The sequence below is a fragment of the Dryobates pubescens genome, chromosome 20, assembly GCF_014839835.1.
Source record: "Dryobates pubescens isolate bDryPub1 chromosome 20, bDryPub1.pri, whole genome shotgun sequence".
Taxonomy (NCBI): domain Eukaryota; kingdom Metazoa; phylum Chordata; class Aves; order Piciformes; family Picidae; genus Dryobates; species Dryobates pubescens.
This window is the reverse complement of record NC_071631.1, coordinates 380416-399925: the sequence shown is the minus strand read 5'-3', so window position 1 is coordinate 399925 and position 19510 is coordinate 380416. Positions and strand designations below refer to the sequence as shown.

The window sequence follows — 19510 nt, the reverse complement described above, 5'->3', positions numbered from 1 at the left end:
GCAATGGCACTGGGGACTGGCACGGCTCTGGCTGCCGGGGGGGGGCACGGTGGGGTCCGAGGTGGCCCCGTGCCCGCCGTGCCTGCGAAGCCCCCGTGCCCAGGCGCACGCAGGAGGGTGTCTGGGTCTGTCACAGCCTGGTGAGCAAGTTAATCTCAGGCTCTCTGACACGTGGAATAAAATCGCCATCCCGTAATGGAATTCATTCGTCTTCCTGTCCAGGCTCAGAACGAGCCCCCCGCCGCCCGCCGCGGCCGGGCCAGGGCAAGGCAGCCAGAGGGCCAGCCCCCAGCTGGGAGGTCCTGCCTGCACCCACCCTGCTCCCAGCAATGAACCTGACCGGCACAGGAGGCACATTCCTGCGAGCTTCTGCCCAGGGCTGTGCAAAACCCTGGGTGCTGCAATGTGTCCTCTTTCCAGGGGGCCTCAGCCACGTCGGCAGGGACAGCTGTGGGGTCACCAATGCGTGTGGGTTGAACCCCTGAGGGTGAGCAGGGGGCAGTGGGACATCGGCCACAGAGCTGACAAGGGAGGGAAAGGGAAGCTGAGGCAAGCAGTGCTGGGAGAAGGGCATGAAGAGGACAGGGGAAAATGTCCCCCAGTCTCCATGATGTCTCTCTGTCCTCACAGCTCCTTCCCTGTTGCTAGAGACCTGACCAGCCCTGGCCTGGCAGGGAGAACCCACCCCAGGCACCCTGCAGGGATGGCACTGGCTGGGGCACGCCTGGGGGAGTCCAGAACGTCCCCAGGACCCATCTCACCTGCAGCGTGTGGCTGTGCCACCGTCAAGGTGCAAGTGCTGGAGAAAAGCCCTTGTGGCAGCCTGAGCAGGGCAGGAGGCCATGGGGCTGCCCCGTGCCTCAGTTTCCCTTCAGCACCCACGGTGAGGCCAGCCCCGGGCGGGAAAGCAGCCTCGTGGCCAGGGGAGAAGGGGGAGGAGGAGAAGGGGGAGGGCTGCTCCCTCCCGGGCACACAAAGCCCCTTTCATAGGGGCCGAGTTTGGATTTCCTCTGCCTGCCCAGCACCTCTGCCCTGCCAGAAACGCTGCGGTCAGAGCGGGGGACTGACGGGTCAGGCGCCTGGGGTGGGGGCACAGGGACCTCTGAGTGGCTTCATGCCTCACCCCAGCCCTCACAGCGACCGTCCCTGCGATCTTCCCCTCCTGTCGGCTTTTAATCATACCCCTAATAAAAGTGGCTTTGCAGGGGCACGGGAGCTTTGCTGCTCAGGAACTCATCCCCCGCTGCTCCTTCCCCGCTTTAAACCCTAATCCTCAGCTGGGGACACTGCAATTAGCCACCGCCGGGCCGGGCACCGTGGCACGGGGGATTAGGGCTCCCTTCAGCGAGCACTGGGGGGACCCGGCCCCGGCGCGGGTCGATGGCTCTGTGCGGGATGGGCTGTTCCCCGCTGCAGCCGCCCACAGCGGGGGATGAGCCTAAAGGTTCCCCGGCCCACCTCATCCGGGGTACCAAACGGACCTGCACCCCCGCACCAGTGCCCCTGCGTTAGTTTTGGGGTGTACAGGACCCACAGATCCTCGACTGACCTCCCTCCAGCGCCCCCCCCGCCCCCCCCCCCCAATGCAGGCAGACCCACGAAAGGCTTCCCAGGGGTCTGGTGGCTTTGTAAGATGTGATTATGGGGGGCAAAAAAGGGGCAAAGGGGACACGAGCTTCCAACCACAACCCCACATCCTCACCCAGCCCCCAGCCTGGGCCCTGTGTTGCCAGGAGGGGAAACTGAGGCACAGGGCACCAGGCGCCCATGACACACATCCCACAGCAGCCCTGCACCAGGGAGAGCGGTGGCACTGCCACTGCATCTGCGCACGCCTGCAAGGACAGTGCCAGCCCTCAGCCCTGTCCCCAGGTAAATGCTCTGCTGCAGAACCAGGCAGCTGCAGGCAGGCTGCAGGCAGAGCTGAATCTCAAGCTGATCAGGACAACAGGGCCAGGAGAGCTCCAAGAACCACCAGACCGGTGGGCACCGTGCAGCTCTGGCACGGTGACAGACCCTCATGCGTGGCACAAAGGCCACGCCAAGTAGAGGTGGGGGTCACTCGACCCCTAAGAGCTCGCGAAAGGAGCCCGCGCGTCGCTGCCAGGTGCCAATCAGCCTCTTCCCGGCGCTGGGGAGAGGAGCGGGGAGCAGGCGCTCGTTAGCAGCCGCTCATTAGGAGCCCTCCGGGAGGAGGAAGGTACCCAGGGCAGCTGCACCTCTGATTAATGAGCTGCGGAGCCAATGAATGCGGGAAGGGACCCTGGGCACGGTGGGGCTGCTGGTGCGGAGGGTTGACCCCCACCCAAACCCTGGCGTGGGTCCCCACGCTGGCGTGGCTGAGGCAAAGGGAGGGATATGGGGAGTTGAGTCATGGTGACAACCGCAGGCAGCGGTGGTGGCAGGGCCGTGTGGCAGCTGCTGCCAGGAACGCCCTGAGCTCCCCACCAACCCGGGGTGGGGAGGGGCACCCAAGTGTGGCTGCATCCCCCCACCCCACACCTGCACCCATGGGTGCCACATGGAGAGGGTGACAGTAGTCAGTGCTGCACAGCAGTGCCCACTACACACGGAGGCAGGACAGGACCCCCTGGGTCCTTGGGGTCAGCACCTTCACACTGTGGGTGCCCCCAGGGTCCCCAAGGGGACACAGACATCCTGCTCAAGGATCCAGCACCCCCAGTCTGGCCCTCAAAGCACAACCTCACACAACACCTAGAGCAGACCCAGGGGTCTGGGGACACACTGTGGCACCCAGACAATCCTACGATGCCCACCCCAGCACTCAGCCTCGTGGGACTCTCGAGTGGCCAGGTCTGAGTGCCACAGCCCCCCACTCTGTCAGCCTCCAAGCCGCCCACCCGGCATGGGGCTCTCCCTCATTAATGTTTACTCAGGTTCGTTAGTGCCAGCACATCACCATGGCAACCACGCAAGCTGCGTGCCGCCGGCGGTGCCACCGCCACGAGGCGTGGGGACATCCCCGCACGTGGGGGCACCACGGACACCTTCCCACCCCCACCCCCAGGCATCGTGGGGCTGGGAGATAGCATGGGGAGCAACGGCAGGGGACACGCGCCAGGGCTGCCCTCCTCACCATGGCCACGGCGTGGCTTGATGTCACCCAGCTGGCGTGGCAGCACCCACTGCTCGCCCCCGGAGCCCCCGCAGCCGTGCCAGGGCTGCCAGCACCTCGCTGCTGCATTATTTATAAACCAGAGGAGCTGAGGCCTCGGCAGCTGCAGAGCCCTCCTGGGCCACCCTGCCTGGCATCACGCAGCCACAGAGCCCGCTGGCACCATGGCACTGCAGCCCAGGCAGCCAGGAGGGACAATGGGGACAAGGCTGCCCATGGGGCTGGCAGAGCCACAGGGCACCCAGATGCCACCCTGGCGTCCCTTTGGATGTGGCAGGCGGCTGGTGAGGCACATGGGGACGTCTGGCATGTCCCCAGTGCCGGCACAGCACCCCAGGCCACCTCCCAGCACCGCAGGAGCCCACCGCAGATGGGATCGGGGGATGGCAGCAAAGGGGTGCCCCCACCCAAACCCCAGCCAGCCCTTCTCTTCTGGCAGAGGGCAGAGCCAGGGTTCACCAGCAGCAGGATGCAGCCCCAGCATTTCTCCCCCCGCTTCCCGCCCCCCCCCCCGCCTTGGCTCCAGCAAACAGGTTTTCCTTAAGCCTTCCAGAATCCTCCCACCTCCTTCCCACCCCCCACTACGAGCCCTGCCTCGGGATTTCGGGGAGGTGTGGATGTAGAGGAGGGGGAGAGAAAGCTGAGTTGGGGGCTTTTAATTTTTCATTCTTAATTTCCCATCGATGCCAAGGAGCTGTGGGGTTTGCTCAGCCGCCCCCAGCATCACCCCCCGCGCTCCCTGGCGCTCTCCCGGAGCTCTGCACCGGCTGAAGCCGAGCCAGGCTGCGATAGGATTAATTCTGCATGACTGCCCATCTCCGCGGGGGGATCCGAGACCCTCAGGCCTGCAGCAATCTTTAAAATTCCTCCAGCCCAACTTAATTCCCTTTTCCTGCAGAGCTGGCGCATCTGCTGCAGTCAGGCACGGAGAGAGGGGAGACGGAGGGGAGGAAAAGGAGGGAAGCGGGGGGGGGTGTGGAAACGCTGGCACCCAGGGACGCTGGAGGAGTCGGCGACAGGAGGCAGCCCTGCTGTGCTGGTTGTGCTGCTGCAGTTCTCAGCCCTGGGGTCACCCAAAGCCGTGCCGGAGCCAGATCCCAAGACGGGGTTTGCACTGGGGATGGGGGAAACTGAGTCAGGCTGGGACTGAGCTGGAGGTGGTGGCTGGGCACGGCACATTGTCACCTCCCTGTCCCCAGCTGGCACTCCCCAAACCATGAGACTGACTTCAAAGAAAGATTTCCCAACACCTACAGACTCTGCCTCTCCGAGGCAACCTCTCCAACCTCCCCACTCTGCCCTCTCTCTCCACAGCCCCAAAGGACAGACACTCCCCAGGACAAAAATCACCTGGGGGCACTCAGGGTTGGACCTCGGGGCCCAGACTCCTGTATTTTGGGAGCCAGTCCCACAGCGCCGAGCACAGCCTGAGGGTGAGCCTCCCGCTCAGCCCCGCTCCTAGGGACGAGGACCCCAGCGTCCCCTGGCACCGTGAGACCCCCCCTGCCCGCACCAGCCACCACCAAACAGCATCGGAGCAACGAGCCCGGCCCGGGGTAACCCCCGCAGAGCCCCACCGTGCACCGCGGCAGCTCGGGGACGGTGGCGTCCCTGTGCTGTGAAGGCTTCAGCTGCTGCCACACCGAGGCTGGCAGCCGGTGGGCAGAGCTCACCTTCAGGGGAGGTGGCGAGGAGAGGCAATGGCGGGGGTGGGAGGAGGGAAGGAGGGAAGGAGGGAAGGAGGGAAGGAGGGAAGGAGGGAAGGAGGGAAGGAGGGAAGGGAGGGAGGGAGAGACACACCAAACTCCCGACCCTGCCTACACTCATTGTCCGGCAGCACAGCCACCCTCCCAAGACGCTGGCAGCTGCTGGACCCAGGAGAATCATCCCTTTGCCTTCTTCCTTGCAACTTGCCCAGCTCCCAAGGCAGCCAGGAGGAAGGTGAGGAGCTGGAAGAAGGCAAGGAGCCAGGAAGAAGGTAAGGAGCTTGAAGGAAGCTGAGGATCCAGGAGGAAGGTGAGGACCTGTGATGAAAGCAAGGATCCAGAAAGAAGGTGAGGAGTCTGGAGGAAGGAAAGGAGCCAGGAGGAAGGAAAGGAGTCAGGAGGAAGATGACTAGCTGGGAGGAAGGTGAGGACTCAGAAAGAAAGTGAGAAGTCAGGAGGAAGGCAAGGAGTCAGGAGGAAGATGAGGAGCCAGGAGGAAAGGAAGGAGCTGGGAGGCAGGTAAGGAAGTGGGAAGAAGCTGAGGAGCCAGGAGAAAGGCAAGGAGTCATGAGGTAAACAAGAAATCGGGAGGAAGATGAGGAGCTCAGAGGAAGGCGAGGAGTCAGGAGGAAAGTGAGGAGCTGGAAGGAAGGTGAGGAGTCAGGAGGGAGGTAAGAAGCCAGGAGGAAGGCGAGGAGCAGGGAGCAAGGCAAGGATTCAGGAGGAAGGAGAGGAGCAGCCCAGCCCAGCTGCCGGCGGAGCTGCGGATAGAGGCATTTAAATCACCGAGCTCTGTACTTTCCCCTGCGCTGGCTGCGAGCTGGGCTCTTTTTTTGCATGCGTAATTAGGGGGTGGAACAGATGGCGGAGGGCTCGTTTAAAGTAATGCATCCATTAAAATAACCTTCGCTGTCGGGGACTGCGCTCCAACGGGGGCCTGCCTCACCGGGGGCGGTGGGGAGAGAGCAAAAGGGGGGCTTTGTTCTGCGAGGAGAAGGGTGTTGGACTTTGGGAAGGAGCACAGAATCCCCTTGGGATACATCCTGTTGGATAGAAGGTCTGGATGCACCCAGCTGTATTAGCAGGAAGGGTAATGCATGAAGGCTGGGACCAAACTGGGGCCAAACAGGGGCTGAAGCGGTCCTCTCCAGGGCTCAGTTACCATAGCAATAGGATGGCAGTGAGATGGTGAGGATGCAAAGCCCAGGCTGGGGACCATGCCACAAGGTGGGCACAGTCCCCCAGTAATCCCCTGTCTGAGTCTGTCCAGAGCTGCCCCTCACAGGGATCGCTGGGGGACTGTGCCCTCCTCTGTCCCCCACCCACCCTACAAACCCAAAATAGGCTCTGGAGGAGGAGATTTCTCCTGCCACACGGCACCAGCAGCCTCTCCCATTTCCAGCCTCGGGTTCCCGGGAGAGGCAGGAGGGCTTTGTTCAGGCACCGGAGGAGCGGAGGCCAGAGAAAGCAGCAGTGCCCTGCCAGCTCTTGTGCTTCACTCCCGAGGAATGCCGGGGAGGGGAGGGGAATGCTGCTCCCCCTCTACACACACACCCCGAGATGGGCACCCAGCCCGGCTGCAGGGTGCTGAGCCTGCGAGGAAGAGGAGGATGGAGGATGAAGGACGGGGAGGCAGGCGTCGCGCCGGTGCCGCGGTGCCGCCACGTGCGGGCAGGGCTGGCAGCGGTGGGCTGGGGGAAGGGAATGACAAACACGGTGACAATTGTGACACGATGGCAATGCTGAGCACTGCCTGGCTGGGCTGGAACACAGCAAAGGATTCAGAGGGAGAGCTGCCAAGCAAATGTGGCACCCCTGGGCTGGAGGAGAGGAGAAGCCCCTCCAGGTAACCCTCAAATCTGGGGGCTCCAGAGACACAGCAACCAGGAGCAGGACTGGAGAAGGACAAGAGCAGCAGCAGCCCCAAAGCCACCTGTGACCCTAAAGCCACCCATATCCATGTCACCTATGAGCCAAAGCCACCCAGTTCTTTACAGCCAGGGTAAGCAGACGCTGGCACAGGTTGCCCAAGGAGGCTGTGGATGCAGATATCAGGCCTGCACTGGGAGCAGGAAGGTTTCTCTCTCCTCCCAGCTGGACTAGAGGGGCCATGGGTGGCCATGAGAGCTCAGGGAGGGCTGGGGCAAGGCCAAGCTTCACCCTGAGTTGTGCAAAGGCTGTTCCTGCCTTGTTGCCCCCTCCCTGGCCACAGCCCCCATACCCTGCAGAGCTGTGTGTCTGTCCCTCCTCCTCCTCCTCTTCCTCTTCCTCCAGCTCTTGTGTACCTCCCATACTCCCACTCTCTGGCACCCTGGGGCGTCCCTAAGCATCATGTGGCCTGGGGGACAGCAAGCAGCTGTGGCACTGTGGCAGCTGATGCCAGCAGTGGGACAGGGCATCTGCTCTCACCAACACCTCTGTGCCAACAGCAGTGGCATGTGCCAAGGGTGGCGATGGCAGGCGCTGGGGCGAGGGACCAGGGGGACACACAGCATGGCAGTGAGAGCCTGGGGGCTGCCAGACAGATACCCAGAGCCAAGAGAGGACTGCAGCAGGACCTGGGTTGTGGGGTGCTGGGTGTCCCCAGGCCACCAAGGGCAGCCCCACTCACACATCTGCCAGCCAAAGGACTTCAGTTCTGCCTCACCACTGCTCACAGCAGCCACATCCCCACGCCAGCCTCCAGCCACCAAGCCCCCACTCTGCCATCTCCACCTTCCCACTCAGCAATCCAAAACTCCTCCAGCTCATGCCAGTCCTCTCCCCTCTCACTTGCTGTAACGCCCCCTCCACTCCCAGGCCCCAGCGTGCTGCCCCACTGACCCCCCCCCCAGCATTTCAAGCAGTCTCTCTGGTGCACCCCAGCACCGCCAGAGCTCTTCCCATTCCCCAGCCGACAATCCACTGGGAAAAACAGTCCCCAAAGAAGCCTTCCCCGCATCCGCGCCAGCTCTGCTGCTCTGGGGGGGCCGCGGGCCGGCCCCCCGCTCGCCAAGAACAATAGCTCCTTGTTCCAGCCCGACTCTGTCCTCTCCTGCTGGGCTGCAAACACCTCCCCGGGCAAATGCTCTTGGCCACTCTCACCTCTACGTCTCTCTCGCTGTTGCCCAGCTCCCTCCTGACAAATCCCCGTTCCCGATCGCTTCTCCTCCCCGCGGGTCCATATTAAGCTACATTCTCCTTTCAGCTGGGTGGAAAACAGCAGTAATAACCATGTGGAGAGAGCCGTGCCCCCCACCTCCACTTCCCTCCCACTTTGGGGTTCAAATTTCATTTCAGCAAAAAAGCTTCCCCCGCCTCCAATTTCTTCCCCCAAACCGAGTCGCTGTCGTCTCGTCTGATCTCGGCAGGGGCCGTATGGATGCTCAGCTCCTCCTGGTTCAGGATCTGCTGCCAATCTGGACCTCGCAAACTGGTTCTCACACAGCTCCCGCCTAGCACCTCCCTCTCGGCATTTATTGTCCCTTCTCAGCCACCCAGCCCCAGCTTGCTCTCTGCCACTCTGCTCTCTGCAACCCAGCTCCCTGCTGTCCCACTCCCATGTCCTGTTCCTTGCCACTCTTCTCTGCCACCCTGCTCCCTGCCACTCTTCTCCCCGACCCCCTGCTCCCATGTCATCATGCTCCTTGCCACCCTTCTCCCATGTCACCCTGTTCCCCGCCACCCTGTTTCCCTCCCATCCTGTTCCCCTGCCACCCTGCTCCTATGTCACCCACTCCCTGCCACCCTGCTCACCCCATCCCCTTCCACCCCACTCCCTGTCCCCCTTCTCCTCAGTCACCATGCTCCCATGCCACAATGCTCAGGGTGACACGCTCCCCTCCCGCCCTGCGCCTGCTCGGCCACATCCATCCCAAACTGAGCCACCAAGTCTGCCAGGCAAGATTTATTCCGGGCCAATTCCCAGGGGCCAGTGGGGCTGGCAGCTGGCAGGGAGCGGAGCAGCTTCCCTCCTTCCTGCAGCTGAGGAGCTCATCTCCCTCGCCCAAGGCGCTCTGTCCTCCTCCAGATATTTTAGGCCCAGGTTTTGGGAGGAATGTTCAGGCGCTGAGCCCAAGCCGAGGAGCTGAAGTCAGCAGGAGGCGAAGAGCGAAGAGCAAAGAGCGAGCGTGGGGCTGGGGGCCCTGCCGGCGGCGGTGATGGTGGAGTGGGGATGGGATGAGGTGGGGTGGGGTGGGATGGAACAGGACAGAATGGGATGGGATGGGATGCTGCTGCTCCCTCCGCCTGCAGCTGATTTAGCAGCAGGAAGGGCAGAGGTTGGAGCTGGCAGATGCCAGAACTGCTTTGCTCTCCCTCCAAGAGGATCAATACCACATTTCGCCTCTCCCCTGCCTCTCCCTGCATCACGCCAGGCCAGGCTGCATCAGCTCTCACCCACCAGCATGCTGGTGTGGGGTGGGCTTTGGCATGGGGAGGGGGCTCCCTGCTACTTCCTGTCCCCATCCCCTTCTCCAAGGAGGGGAAGGAGGCATTTTCACCATGGTGGCACTTCCCTGCCAGCACCTGACAGGCCCACCTGTGCATCTCAGTTACTCACACCAGCCCTGTCCTTGGGCATCAAACTCTGCCTGTGAACCAAACCTGGGCCATGAACCAAGCCCTGCCTGCAGCCAGCCTGTGCACCAAGCCCTGCCTGCACACCAAACCCTGTCCTCACACCAAATCCTGCCTATGCACCAAACCCTGTCTGTGCACCAAACCTTGCCTGTACCTTGCCTGCATGCCAAACCCTGCCCATCACCAGCCCATGCATCAAGCCCTGTCCATGCACCAAGCCCTTCCTGTGCCATGCCCGCACACCAAACCCTGCCCATGCACATGCCAATATCCCCCGCTGACCCTTCTCCTGCCTCCCCACACGCTGCCGGGCCCCTGTGCCCCCAAGCCCAGCCCTCCTCAGTCCATTCACCACAGCTCTGCCCTATGGCAGCTCATCACACCTGGCAGGCCAGCTGGGGGGGCGCGGCAGGAGTCCCTGGCGTGGCGGCACAGCTCCTGCCCTTGTCACGGCCTCGCTGGCACGCAGGCGTCCTACGTGCTCCGACGTGTGAGCCCCCGGGGCTGCGTTCCTGCCTGGGCCAGAGCTGTCCCCACCGGGCAGCCGCTTTGCAGGCATGTTCCTTCCCAGCACGTCCCTCCCTCCTTCCCCTCCGTATCCAGCCTCCCTCGGCCGGCGTAAAGAGGGGAGCCGGCGGATTTTAATGAGCTCCCCGGAGGCATCGCTCTGCACCCCCCACCCCCCCACCCTCCTTTCCCGCCTCTTCCCGCGCCCGGGAACCGATGCTCTGAAACACAACCCTCGGTGGCAAAGCCTGGAAAAAAACCACAGGGCACATTTCCACCCCCCCTCACACTCCCCCCTTCCTTCTTCTTCTTTCCCTCCTCGCCTCCCCCAGCTTTTTGCTCTCCTGCCGATGCCAAAGACCCAGCCGGGCTCTTGTGCTTTCACTCGCAGCTGCAGCTGCCGATTCTCGCTGTAAGCCCTTGTGCCTAGAAGGCCCAGAGCGAGGGATTCTGGGACACGGTGATTGAAGACAGCACCAGCGCGGAGACCATTGCTCAGACTTTCCCTGTCTGTCGCCCCAACGCTCAACCCGCGGGGGGGGGAGGAGGGGAGGGGGGGGAAAGGAAAGAAAGGGAAAAAAAAAAAAAGAAAAAAAAAAAAGATGGAGAGACAAAAAAAAAAAAACAAAACCAAAAACCCAAAACCAACACAACAGCACCAAAACCCCACCAAACCCCCACCAAACCACTGGCCTGGCGCTGGCCCCTTCCCACCCACGCAGAGCCACATTGCTCCCCGCTGCGACGGCACCCAGCACCCCACAGCCTTCACCCGGCTCCGGGGTGCCCCCCAGCCCCGTGACATCCCAGTGAACTCCCAGCTGCTGCAGTCTGCAATGCCAGATCCCACCGTGAGCACGCTGGATCCCTCTCACCACGCTGGATCCCTCTCACCACGCTGGATCCCTCTCAAGGAGCAGTCCATTGCCTTACAAACTCCCTGCGGGCCGCCCAGTAGCAACCCTCTGTCTCCCCTCTGTTACTGCGAAGGGAAAGGAAGGGTCACACAGTTCTCCAGCCCCTCTCCGAGGCACAGGGCAAACACTGGGGGTGGGTGCAGGGGGAGGTGACACCGCGCACGACGCCGGGTCCCTGTGTGAAGCTGAAGTGCCCACGCGTGGCGGTGGGATCGTGGGGATGCACCCCAGAGCCAAGCGCCACCCTGGCACACGTCACCACGTCCCTCCACGTACACAACGCCCCTAAGGAGGGGGTCCCCGGCACACTGGGTGTCCAGATGTGCCTGGGGACAGTCCCATGGGATCAAAGTCCTGCCCTCCGGCACCCACACTGGGCTACAGCATCGCTCAGTGCGTGCCCCTGAGGCGCAGGAGGAACGACTCCAGCCCGGACAGATGGACGGACGCGCGGTGGGGACCAGGGGATCGAGGCTGTGAGCCCACAGCCCCCCGTGTCGGCGAGCAAAGGGGGCTGGCCAAGCACCTCCCGGCCAGCCAAGCCCTCGCTCCCGGGAAGCGTCGCCAGCTCCCCGAGGACCGGTCCGCACCGCGCGGCACATCCCAGCCCCGAAGTTAGTCGAGCAGCAGGGCTGGGGAGGGGACGGCGGCCGGGGGACACAGACACACATCTGCGACGCATTCAGAGGCCATCCCGCATCCGGGCAGCCCAGCCACAGCCCAGCATCCAGCTGGCCAGCCCCGGCGCGGGGAGCCCTGCCCTATCGCCAGGCAAAAAATCCCCCCCTTATCCCTCCCGCTCCCCCCCACCACGAGCCCGGAAGAAGGAAACAGCCCTCCCCAGCGCTGCCCTGTTTACCAAGAGCTGGTTCCAAGCACTCGGGAGAATAGCAGGAGCATTTCAAGGCCCTGTTTCCACTCGGCTGACACACACTATTTATAGAACCCACAATTCTCCCAGAGCTTTCCTCGGGATCTCAGCAGAAATAGCCTGCCCCGGGTCTCTGCTGCCTCCTCTAAGGAGGCCAGGCCAGCTCCAGCCCCCCCAGGCTTCCCGTAACCTTCCACAGCCTTCCATCGCTTCTCCACCGCCGGCCGCCCCGCTCCCGGCATGTCCTTGGCTACCCAGTCCTCGCCACGGTGCCAACCCCTTCGTGCCAACCTCTTCGTGCCAATCCTTCGCCTCTTCCCCGCACCCTCCGCTCCCCCCTCCGCCAAAACCCCAACCCTCTCCACCTCCTGCCCGGTCGGTTCCCGGCGGGCACGCGGTGGCTCCGGCGGGCGCACGGTGGCTCCGTCCGGCGTCCGCTCGCCGGACAGCAGAGGGAGGGAAGTGGCCTGTGGCTGGCTGGGGTGTGCTGGAGAAGGGGGGGGTGGGGGGGTGGGAAGAGGCCAGCACCTCCCCGCCTGACTGCATCGGAGCGCGGCGGAGCCCCGGGGGACTCGCACCGGGGATGGAGTTGGCCTATTCAGGTTACAGAGACATGGCAGAGCGGAATTTGGCGCCGCGCCATCCCTTCTCCAGCCCCCCCTTCTCCCCTCCTCTTCCCCCCTTCCCCACCACCACCACCACCCTCCCCTGCAAATTCCTCAGCCCAGCAGGAGAAGCCAGTGTAAGGGGACACCTGGGGGGGCAAGGAAAGGAGAGGAAGGAGGAGGCCTGGGGTGAATGGGGGTGCCCCGATTTGGACCATGCGCCCCCGCTGCCTGGCAGCGCCTGGGTCGCAGGGAGAGGGCAGAATCCCTGCCGGTCGCCCCGGGGGTTCGCTTCTGCTCTCTTGTCACGCCAGGATAAATCTGGAGCGACTCCACCGCGCGCCCGCGCTCGCCACGGCACACAATGAGCTCAGCCCCTGGCTCCCGGTGGCTCTTCTGGCCACCACGGACCCAAGGGCTGGGCGCACAAGGCCACCTGGTCGTAGCCAAGGCCAGATGTCCACCCCCCAGCACATAAACAAGCAAGGGCCTGGGTGTCACCGCCTGCCCCAGCCGCGGGGAAACCAAACACATCACCTAGGGGTGGGCAGAGGGTCCAGCGTTAGGGTGACCCCACGGGGAGGCTCCAGCCCCCGCCAGAGCCACCGGTCCCCTGCAGTCCCTGTCGCCATGCAAGCACCGAGGGGGTTGGGGGGGGATTTAAATCAGCTGATCGATAAAAACAAATCAGAGGGGGAATGACAGGCACCAAAGTGACAACCGCTCGCCGAGCACCACCACGCAACTTCGCCAGCGGGGCTGGGGTGAGACCCCCCCCCCCAACCTTACACCCATCACCATCCCCCCATCACCACCACCGGGGGCTACGCCTCACGGGCCAGCCCTCTGCTCCCCCCCGGGGCTCAGCTGCCAAGGGATGATTGAGGGGAGGGATGCTGTGCCCCGGGGGGGTCCCCCACGTCCCCCCCAGACGCTGTTGACACGCTGGGCTCCAGCACGGCCTCTGCCTTCTAGCGGAGAGAGCTGTTCTGACAGCTGTCACTCACTGCTCACAGCCGGGGGGGGACAGGGACACACTGGGGAGAGTGGAGCGGGGGGGCCCAGCCAGTGGGGGAGGCGACAGAACTCATGGAGCTCACAGCCCTTCCCTGGTCGGGGGCTTGCCCCGGGCTCCCCCTCCCCGCCCCAAGTGCCATTAAACTCCGGCAATTTGGCACCAACTCGCCGCGCAACTTCAGCGGAGGGGACAAGGGGGGGACACGACACACACAGAGCTCACGCCGCCGCCTCTCCCCCACACCCCTCCCCACTTCCCCATGCTCTGCCCCAAGGGGGTGTCCCCTGTGTCCTCGCCCCCCTTCCTCCCCGCCTTCCCAGCCCCACACACAAAGGCGGGGGTGTGTGGGGGGATCCCCGGTTTTTACTCACCCACCAGCGGCTGCTGCCTTCCGAACCCCCCGGAGCTCGCCCGCCCGGGGAGGCTCCTGCCGTCCGGCTGAGCTACCTCCTGAGCGGGAGTCCCGGAGCTCTCGGCACCGTTCGCCACCTTCAACGAAAGCATTTCCAGCGCCTCCTGCTCACATTCTCCCCAAGGCAACTCCGCTCCTTGCCAGCCACCCCCCCCCCCGCTTCTTCTCCGTCCTTAGCCTGCTCTTTTCCTCCTTCCCTCTCCTCCACCACCCCCCCCCACCACCCCTCGGTGTGATTTTTCCCCCGTTTCTCCCCCCCCCCCCCGTACCTTTCCACCTCCCCCTATTTTTTGCCTTTTATTCCCCCCCCCCCCGCCTTCCTTAGCGTCCCCCCCCCCCCTTCGCCTCTCACACACACACACACAAAAGGCAGCGGAACGGGAGGCGGAGGGGAACCGACCTCCCCTCTGCGCCTCCGCCGCTCGCCGCCTGCGGAAAGCAAAGAAAAGACACAGCGCAGCAGAGCCCTGGCTTGCTGCTGCCTCCCCCCTTCCTCCTCCTCCTCCTCCTCCTCCTCCTCCTCCCTCCTCCTCCTCCACCACCACCACCACCACCTCCTCCTCCCTCCTCTCTCTTGCCTTCTGCCGCTCCCGGCTTTGTGGGGGCTGGGATTTAAAAAGAAAAATAAAATAATAAAATAAAATCAAAAGATGAAATGGTGCTGGGGTTGGGGGCGGGGGGGGAAGAAAAAAGAAGTGGAGCCGGCGGTGAGACGCGCCCTGCCCCTCTCTCTCTCCTCTCCCCTTCTCCCTTCAACACCCGGGGACGGCGGCTCCGCTTGTGCTCCGCTGTCAGCGGCACGAACAGCATCCGGCACCCCGGGGAGCCGTGCAGCACCGCCGGGGCATGCCGGGCCTTGTAGTCCTTCCCTTTTTCGCCCCCCCTTCTTTTTCTTTTCCCACCTCTCCACCCCCCCTTTCCTTCTTTTCTCCTCCCTGGTGATGCGCAAAAGGCTGCGCAGCCGTTGCGCGCTCCTTTTGAGGGGGGAGGCACCCCGGGGGTGGGGGGGGAACCACCAGAGGTGGTTCCCCCCCCGGGATGCCCTTCCCTCGCCCCCCTCCCCCCCCCCCCAAGGGTTGGTAGAACGTGGCCAACCCTTTTTGAAATTAATTTTCCAGCCCTGGAAACTTCCCTGCTGCTTGGGAACTCCCTGCTCCTGCTCCCTGCTCCCTGCCCCTGCTCCCTGATCCTGCTCCCTGCTCCCTGCTCCCTGCCCCTGCTCCCTGATCCTGCTCCCTGATCCTGCTCCCTGCTCCCCGCTCCCTGCTCCCCGCTCCTGCTCCTGCTCCTCCACCTTCCCTTGGCTGTGTCCCAGGAGATGGCAAGAGGTGACCAAATTCCCTTGGGACAAGAAGAAGATGTCCCCTCCCTGCACACACACCTTGAGCACTCCATGATCTCCTCCTGGAGCATCTTCTCAGCATCTTCCTCCTGAGTCCCTGCCGGTGTTAAGTGTTGGTGGAGTTGGGTTGGAGACAATCTAATTAGAGCAGCTGATGCTGGAGATGTTTGTTGTGACACCGAGGCTCTGGGAGTGCCGAGGGAAGGGTTAAACCCGGGGGAATTGGGAATATTGCTTGGCAGCTAATGACACGTGAGTCATGGATGCAATAACACCATGGGTGCAGGGAGAGACACAGCACCTGGCTGCCACAGCCTCGCCTGCCTGCTGCAGGCTGGGGTTGGAGGAGTGCTCCTGGAGCAACAGGCAACAAGGAGTAAATCTGCGCCCAGGAGCCAGGCTGGGCAGTGCCAGCTCTGCCACCAGCCTGCCTGATGAGAGGCCCAGCTTGCTGCTGGCTGCTGGCTTGGCATTTAGGTTCGGTGCTCCAGAAGCCTCATGGAGTTTCTTGTGTACAGCTCTAAAGTTGGAAGCTGTTTTCCAGCTGGGATCTACTGCACCCTAGAATCTACCAGCTCCATCCCTGGAGTCCTGTGCACCCGAGTGGGACAGATCAGGGACTGGGTGGACTCCACTTAACCTGGATAACCACAGCACCCCAGGATGGGTTAGGGTGGAAGGGACCCTAATGATCATCCAGTTCCAAGCCCCTGCCATGGGCAGGGACACTTCCACCAGCCCAGGTTGCTCAGAACCTCATTGAGCCTGGTCTGAAACCCTTCCAGGGATGAGCTGTCCACAGCTTCTCTGGGCAAATAGGCATGGGGAGAGGTTTGCATGGCGGTGTGGAGAGGAGGCCTGGGCTGCAGCCTGGTCAGCAGAGGAATCTGCACACGCAGACAGGATCGCTGCAGTCGCTGGTGGCTGAGTGAGCAACTTTGCAGCCTTCTTCATCCCCTCGCCCTGAATGTCAGCTTTGAATTTTCTTGCTATTTTTAGGGACAGCTGAAAAACAAACACCCCCCCCCAAACAAACAAACAAAAACCCAAACCAATGACCCCCCAGGGAGGATTCCTCCCTTCTCACCTTGCAAGGCTCAGCACCCTCTGAGCATTGCAGAGCTGAGCAGGGGACAGGAGCAGGGGGACATGGGGCAGAGTTTTGCACAGGCAGGGAGAGGAGGAGGTCATGCACACCCCCCCCCAAAAAAAAACCCAAACCCCAACCCAGAGGCACCAAACACTGCAAGCAGAATGGGCTGGAAAGTAAAAGATTTATTAATTTAATCCAAAGCATTAAAAGGTCCTGCATTAATCAAAGAGAAGCTTAAAGCTGTCAAAGTCCTTTGTCAGGTCTGAAGAACATCCCTGGAGTTATCATAAAATATAGATCCCAGCCTGGCAGGGAGCCCTGGGCAGGGCCGGGAGAGAGGATGAGGAGCAAAGGGAGACCCTTCCCAGCAGGATCCCTGCAGAGGAGCACCCACCCCCCAGCCCTGCCAGGCTGCCATGGGTGCCCAGCACCCCCACCTTGAGGTCAACCCAGGTGTCCTCAGGTCTCCCCCTTCAGCTTAGGTTTGTGCCTTGTGGTTGTCCTCACGGCGTTTGGGGGGGAATATGGGGTTGGGATTGGGGTTGCCCCTCCTCGCCCCCCAGTTCAGAGAACTGCTGGGGGGCACCGGTGGCTCTCGGTCGTGGCAGGGGACACTGGGACAAGGGAATTGTGCCCACACCGCCCGTGTCACAACTCCGCGAGTGCTCAGCTCATCGGCTTCTCTTTTTACGGGGGGAAGCGGGTGGTGGGGGCAGGTCCCCATAGCCAGCCGGGTCAGCCGCGGGGGCACCCTGTCCCCTCTGCCAGGCCAGTGCTGCGTCAGCAGCGCTGCCGTGGGCTTACGCTACCATCTAGTGGCTGCTTTGGCCTCGCCGGGGCCACCGCTGTCCCCGCGGCTCACACCGCGTCCCTGCACGGTGCGGGCGGCTGCCCAGGGACCCCAACACCCCCGACCCCCCTCCCCAGACCTGCAGCGCGAAGGCCCCGCTCCCCATCACCCTCTGCAGGATAGGGCCGAGGGGGGACCCCTGGGGCCCCTTGAGGGGTTTGTCGCCCTAGCGCTCGGCTTGTCGCGGCTGGGGGGTGGTGGCAATCGGTACCCCGAAAAGTCACCAGCTGCTTGGGGTGGGAGGGGGGTACGGCGATAGTGGGGTGCCGTGAGGTGCTGCAGGGAGGAGCTGGGGTGCACGGACACAGGGATGGCGATGGGGACGGCAAAATGTGCTGCTTCACTGGGATGCAGGAGCTGCCTTTGCGGAGATCATGGTCCCGAAGCCCCGACTGGGTTGGGGGGGACCCTGTGCCTCCGGTGTCTTCGGCGGACTGGGACCAGCCAGATTTTACCCCGACAAATGGAGCTGCGGCACAAGACCCCTATCCGTGCCGGTACTCCAGCTCCGTGCTGCGCTGGAGGAGCAGCAAAACCATCCCAGATTTTCCCCCTGTGCAACCACATCCGAGCAGCTTCTGCCCCGGGCAGAGGAAGGCTCCCGCGGTGCCTCCTCGCCTCCCGCCTGTGTCAGCCTTGTGACCTGAGCGTCCTCACGTCTCATTTCGCCCGGGAGGGCTCCGTCCCTAAATCCTGCTGCTCCCTGCTCGGTGCTGTGTCCGGTGCTTGGCCCTTCCCAAATACCGGTTGTTTTTCCATGGAAAAAGTGCCCCCCCCTCCCCCCAGTGACTGGTGGGTGACTGCAGACAAATCTCTCTGTGCCTCAGTTTCCCCTCTGGGGACACACTCCCTGCAGGCTTAGACCAGCAATCCCAAGCCTGGGCGAGCTTAAAGCCACATTTTTGGCCACCTTCCACTGTTGTCTGGCCACGGCCGCCCTGGGGACGCAGCTCAGATCCACGACCCAGGAGCTCTGAAGGCTCTGCCAGTCCCTGCCGGGCTGGGGCCAGAGGGGATCCCGCCCCAGCCCTGTTTTGGGTGGGGACGGCTATGGAGGTGACACAGCTCCCAGAAGCAGCTCTGGGTGAAGGAAACGTCCCCAGGGAGGGTGGCAGTGCCGTGGCTCCCTTGTGCCAGGGTCTGCAGCGCCAGCCATCTGCAGCGGTCTCACACCTGCGCCCACCGTGCGCTTGGCACCGGGCGGGCACACTCGCTCCAGACCCCCTGCCTGCGACCTCCTGCCTGCATTAAGGTTGGCACAACATGGGCAGAGCAGCCAGTCGGAGCAGGACTGTGTGGGCTGGGCAGGGTTTGCAGGCAGGAGCAGGGATGGTGGGGCTGGGGGCACGGTGGGACTGGGGGTCCTGGGGAGCATGGAGGGGACCTGATGCCACAGCCTGGCGCTGGATTCGGCCCTTGGCCGCAGGCAGGGTAAGGGCAGGGGAAGTGGCACTGAACTCCAGAGGATGCTGCGTGCAGGGCTCGGCTCTGCAGCACTGGCCACGATGCTGCAGGCACCAGGCAGCCAGGAGGAGAAGGGGCTAGAGCCCCCCCGCCCAGGGCTGGATGCTGAGCTTTGCCCCCCCGCCCAGCACCCGCGGCTCTGTTCCCTCCGAGCATCAACCCAAGCTCTGAAGCAAAACTCAGCCCTGCAGCACCTTCTTGGGGGGGGTGTCCAGCCTCCGTCCGCAGCGCTCCCAGCGGGGGACACCCCAGGGTGGACTCTGTCCTGGGCTGCGGGGAGCGGGGGGGCTCTGCAGAGGGTGACCCTAGGAGTGGGTGGATGGCTGTGCCCCCTCCAGCCCTCCCTTCCTGGTCGATGCAGCTCAGCATTAACATAAAATCGATGCCCACTCCCCTGCCCAGCCTGCGGTCACCCCAGGGTGAAACCCTTTAACCCCTTCGCTCCTGCCTCGGGGCACCGATGGTGGGAGAGGAGGAAAGAGCAGAAGGATGGAGGTCGCGGGGGGGTGTCCCTCCCTTCAGCCCCTTCACACAGGTCCCTGCAAGCCTGGGCCCCATCCTCTGTCCCCAAGACTTCTCACACTCATGACAGCCAAAGGGCTGGGGTGGGAAGCCCAGGCAGGGACTGCTGTGGCACAGCAGCATTCCGGTGCTAATTCCACCACGGTCCTCAGGGCACCACCAGCACAAATCCTCTGCCTCAGCCCTGCCCACTCCTGCACCGGCAGCACTGGGGACAGGGAGCCTGGGCTGGGGACGTGGCATTTCCAGTCAGGAATCTGGGCAGGGTCTGGCTCAGGCTGTGGGGAGGTGAAAGTGGAGCATCAGGAGGGTGGCAGGAGATGCCCACACTGCCAGCCTGCCCCTCCAGACCAGGCCCCACATTTGCATTTTTATTCCTCTTTTGAGTGACTTTTTTGCCCGGAAGGGGTTGCCAGGCAGGCAGCTGGGCAGAGCCTGGGGCTGATCCTGCTCACTTCTGCAGGAGCAGGACTCCAGGCCGGCATAAGCAGGGCCCAGCGCACCAGG

General features: G+C 63.3%; 1 protein-coding gene across 7 annotated transcripts in view; it reads right to left on the bottom strand.

Annotated features, from left to right (window-relative positions):
* AHDC1 (AT-hook DNA binding motif containing 1) overlaps window positions 1-14396 on the bottom strand; it is a 53953-nt gene extending 39557 nt beyond the window's left edge. For 2 of the 7 annotated variants that reach the window (XM_054170839.1, XM_054170836.1), the window contains exons 1-2: window positions 14133-14220; window positions 13692-13809 (exon numbers count right to left, since the gene is read on the bottom strand). Coding sequence is in view for 2 of the 7 variants with exons in the window: in XM_054170834.1 (XP_054026809.1) it covers window positions 13692-13824 (133 nt within the window). In the remaining 5 variants the exon portion in view is untranslated. Of the gene's footprint in view, window positions 1-13691; window positions 13871-14132; window positions 14227-14310 lie in introns of those variants that run through there. The other 5 variants (XM_054170834.1, XM_054170835.1, XM_054170840.1 and 2 more) reach the window with 4 other exon arrangements.
* Window positions 14397-19510: the final 5114 nt, after the last annotated feature.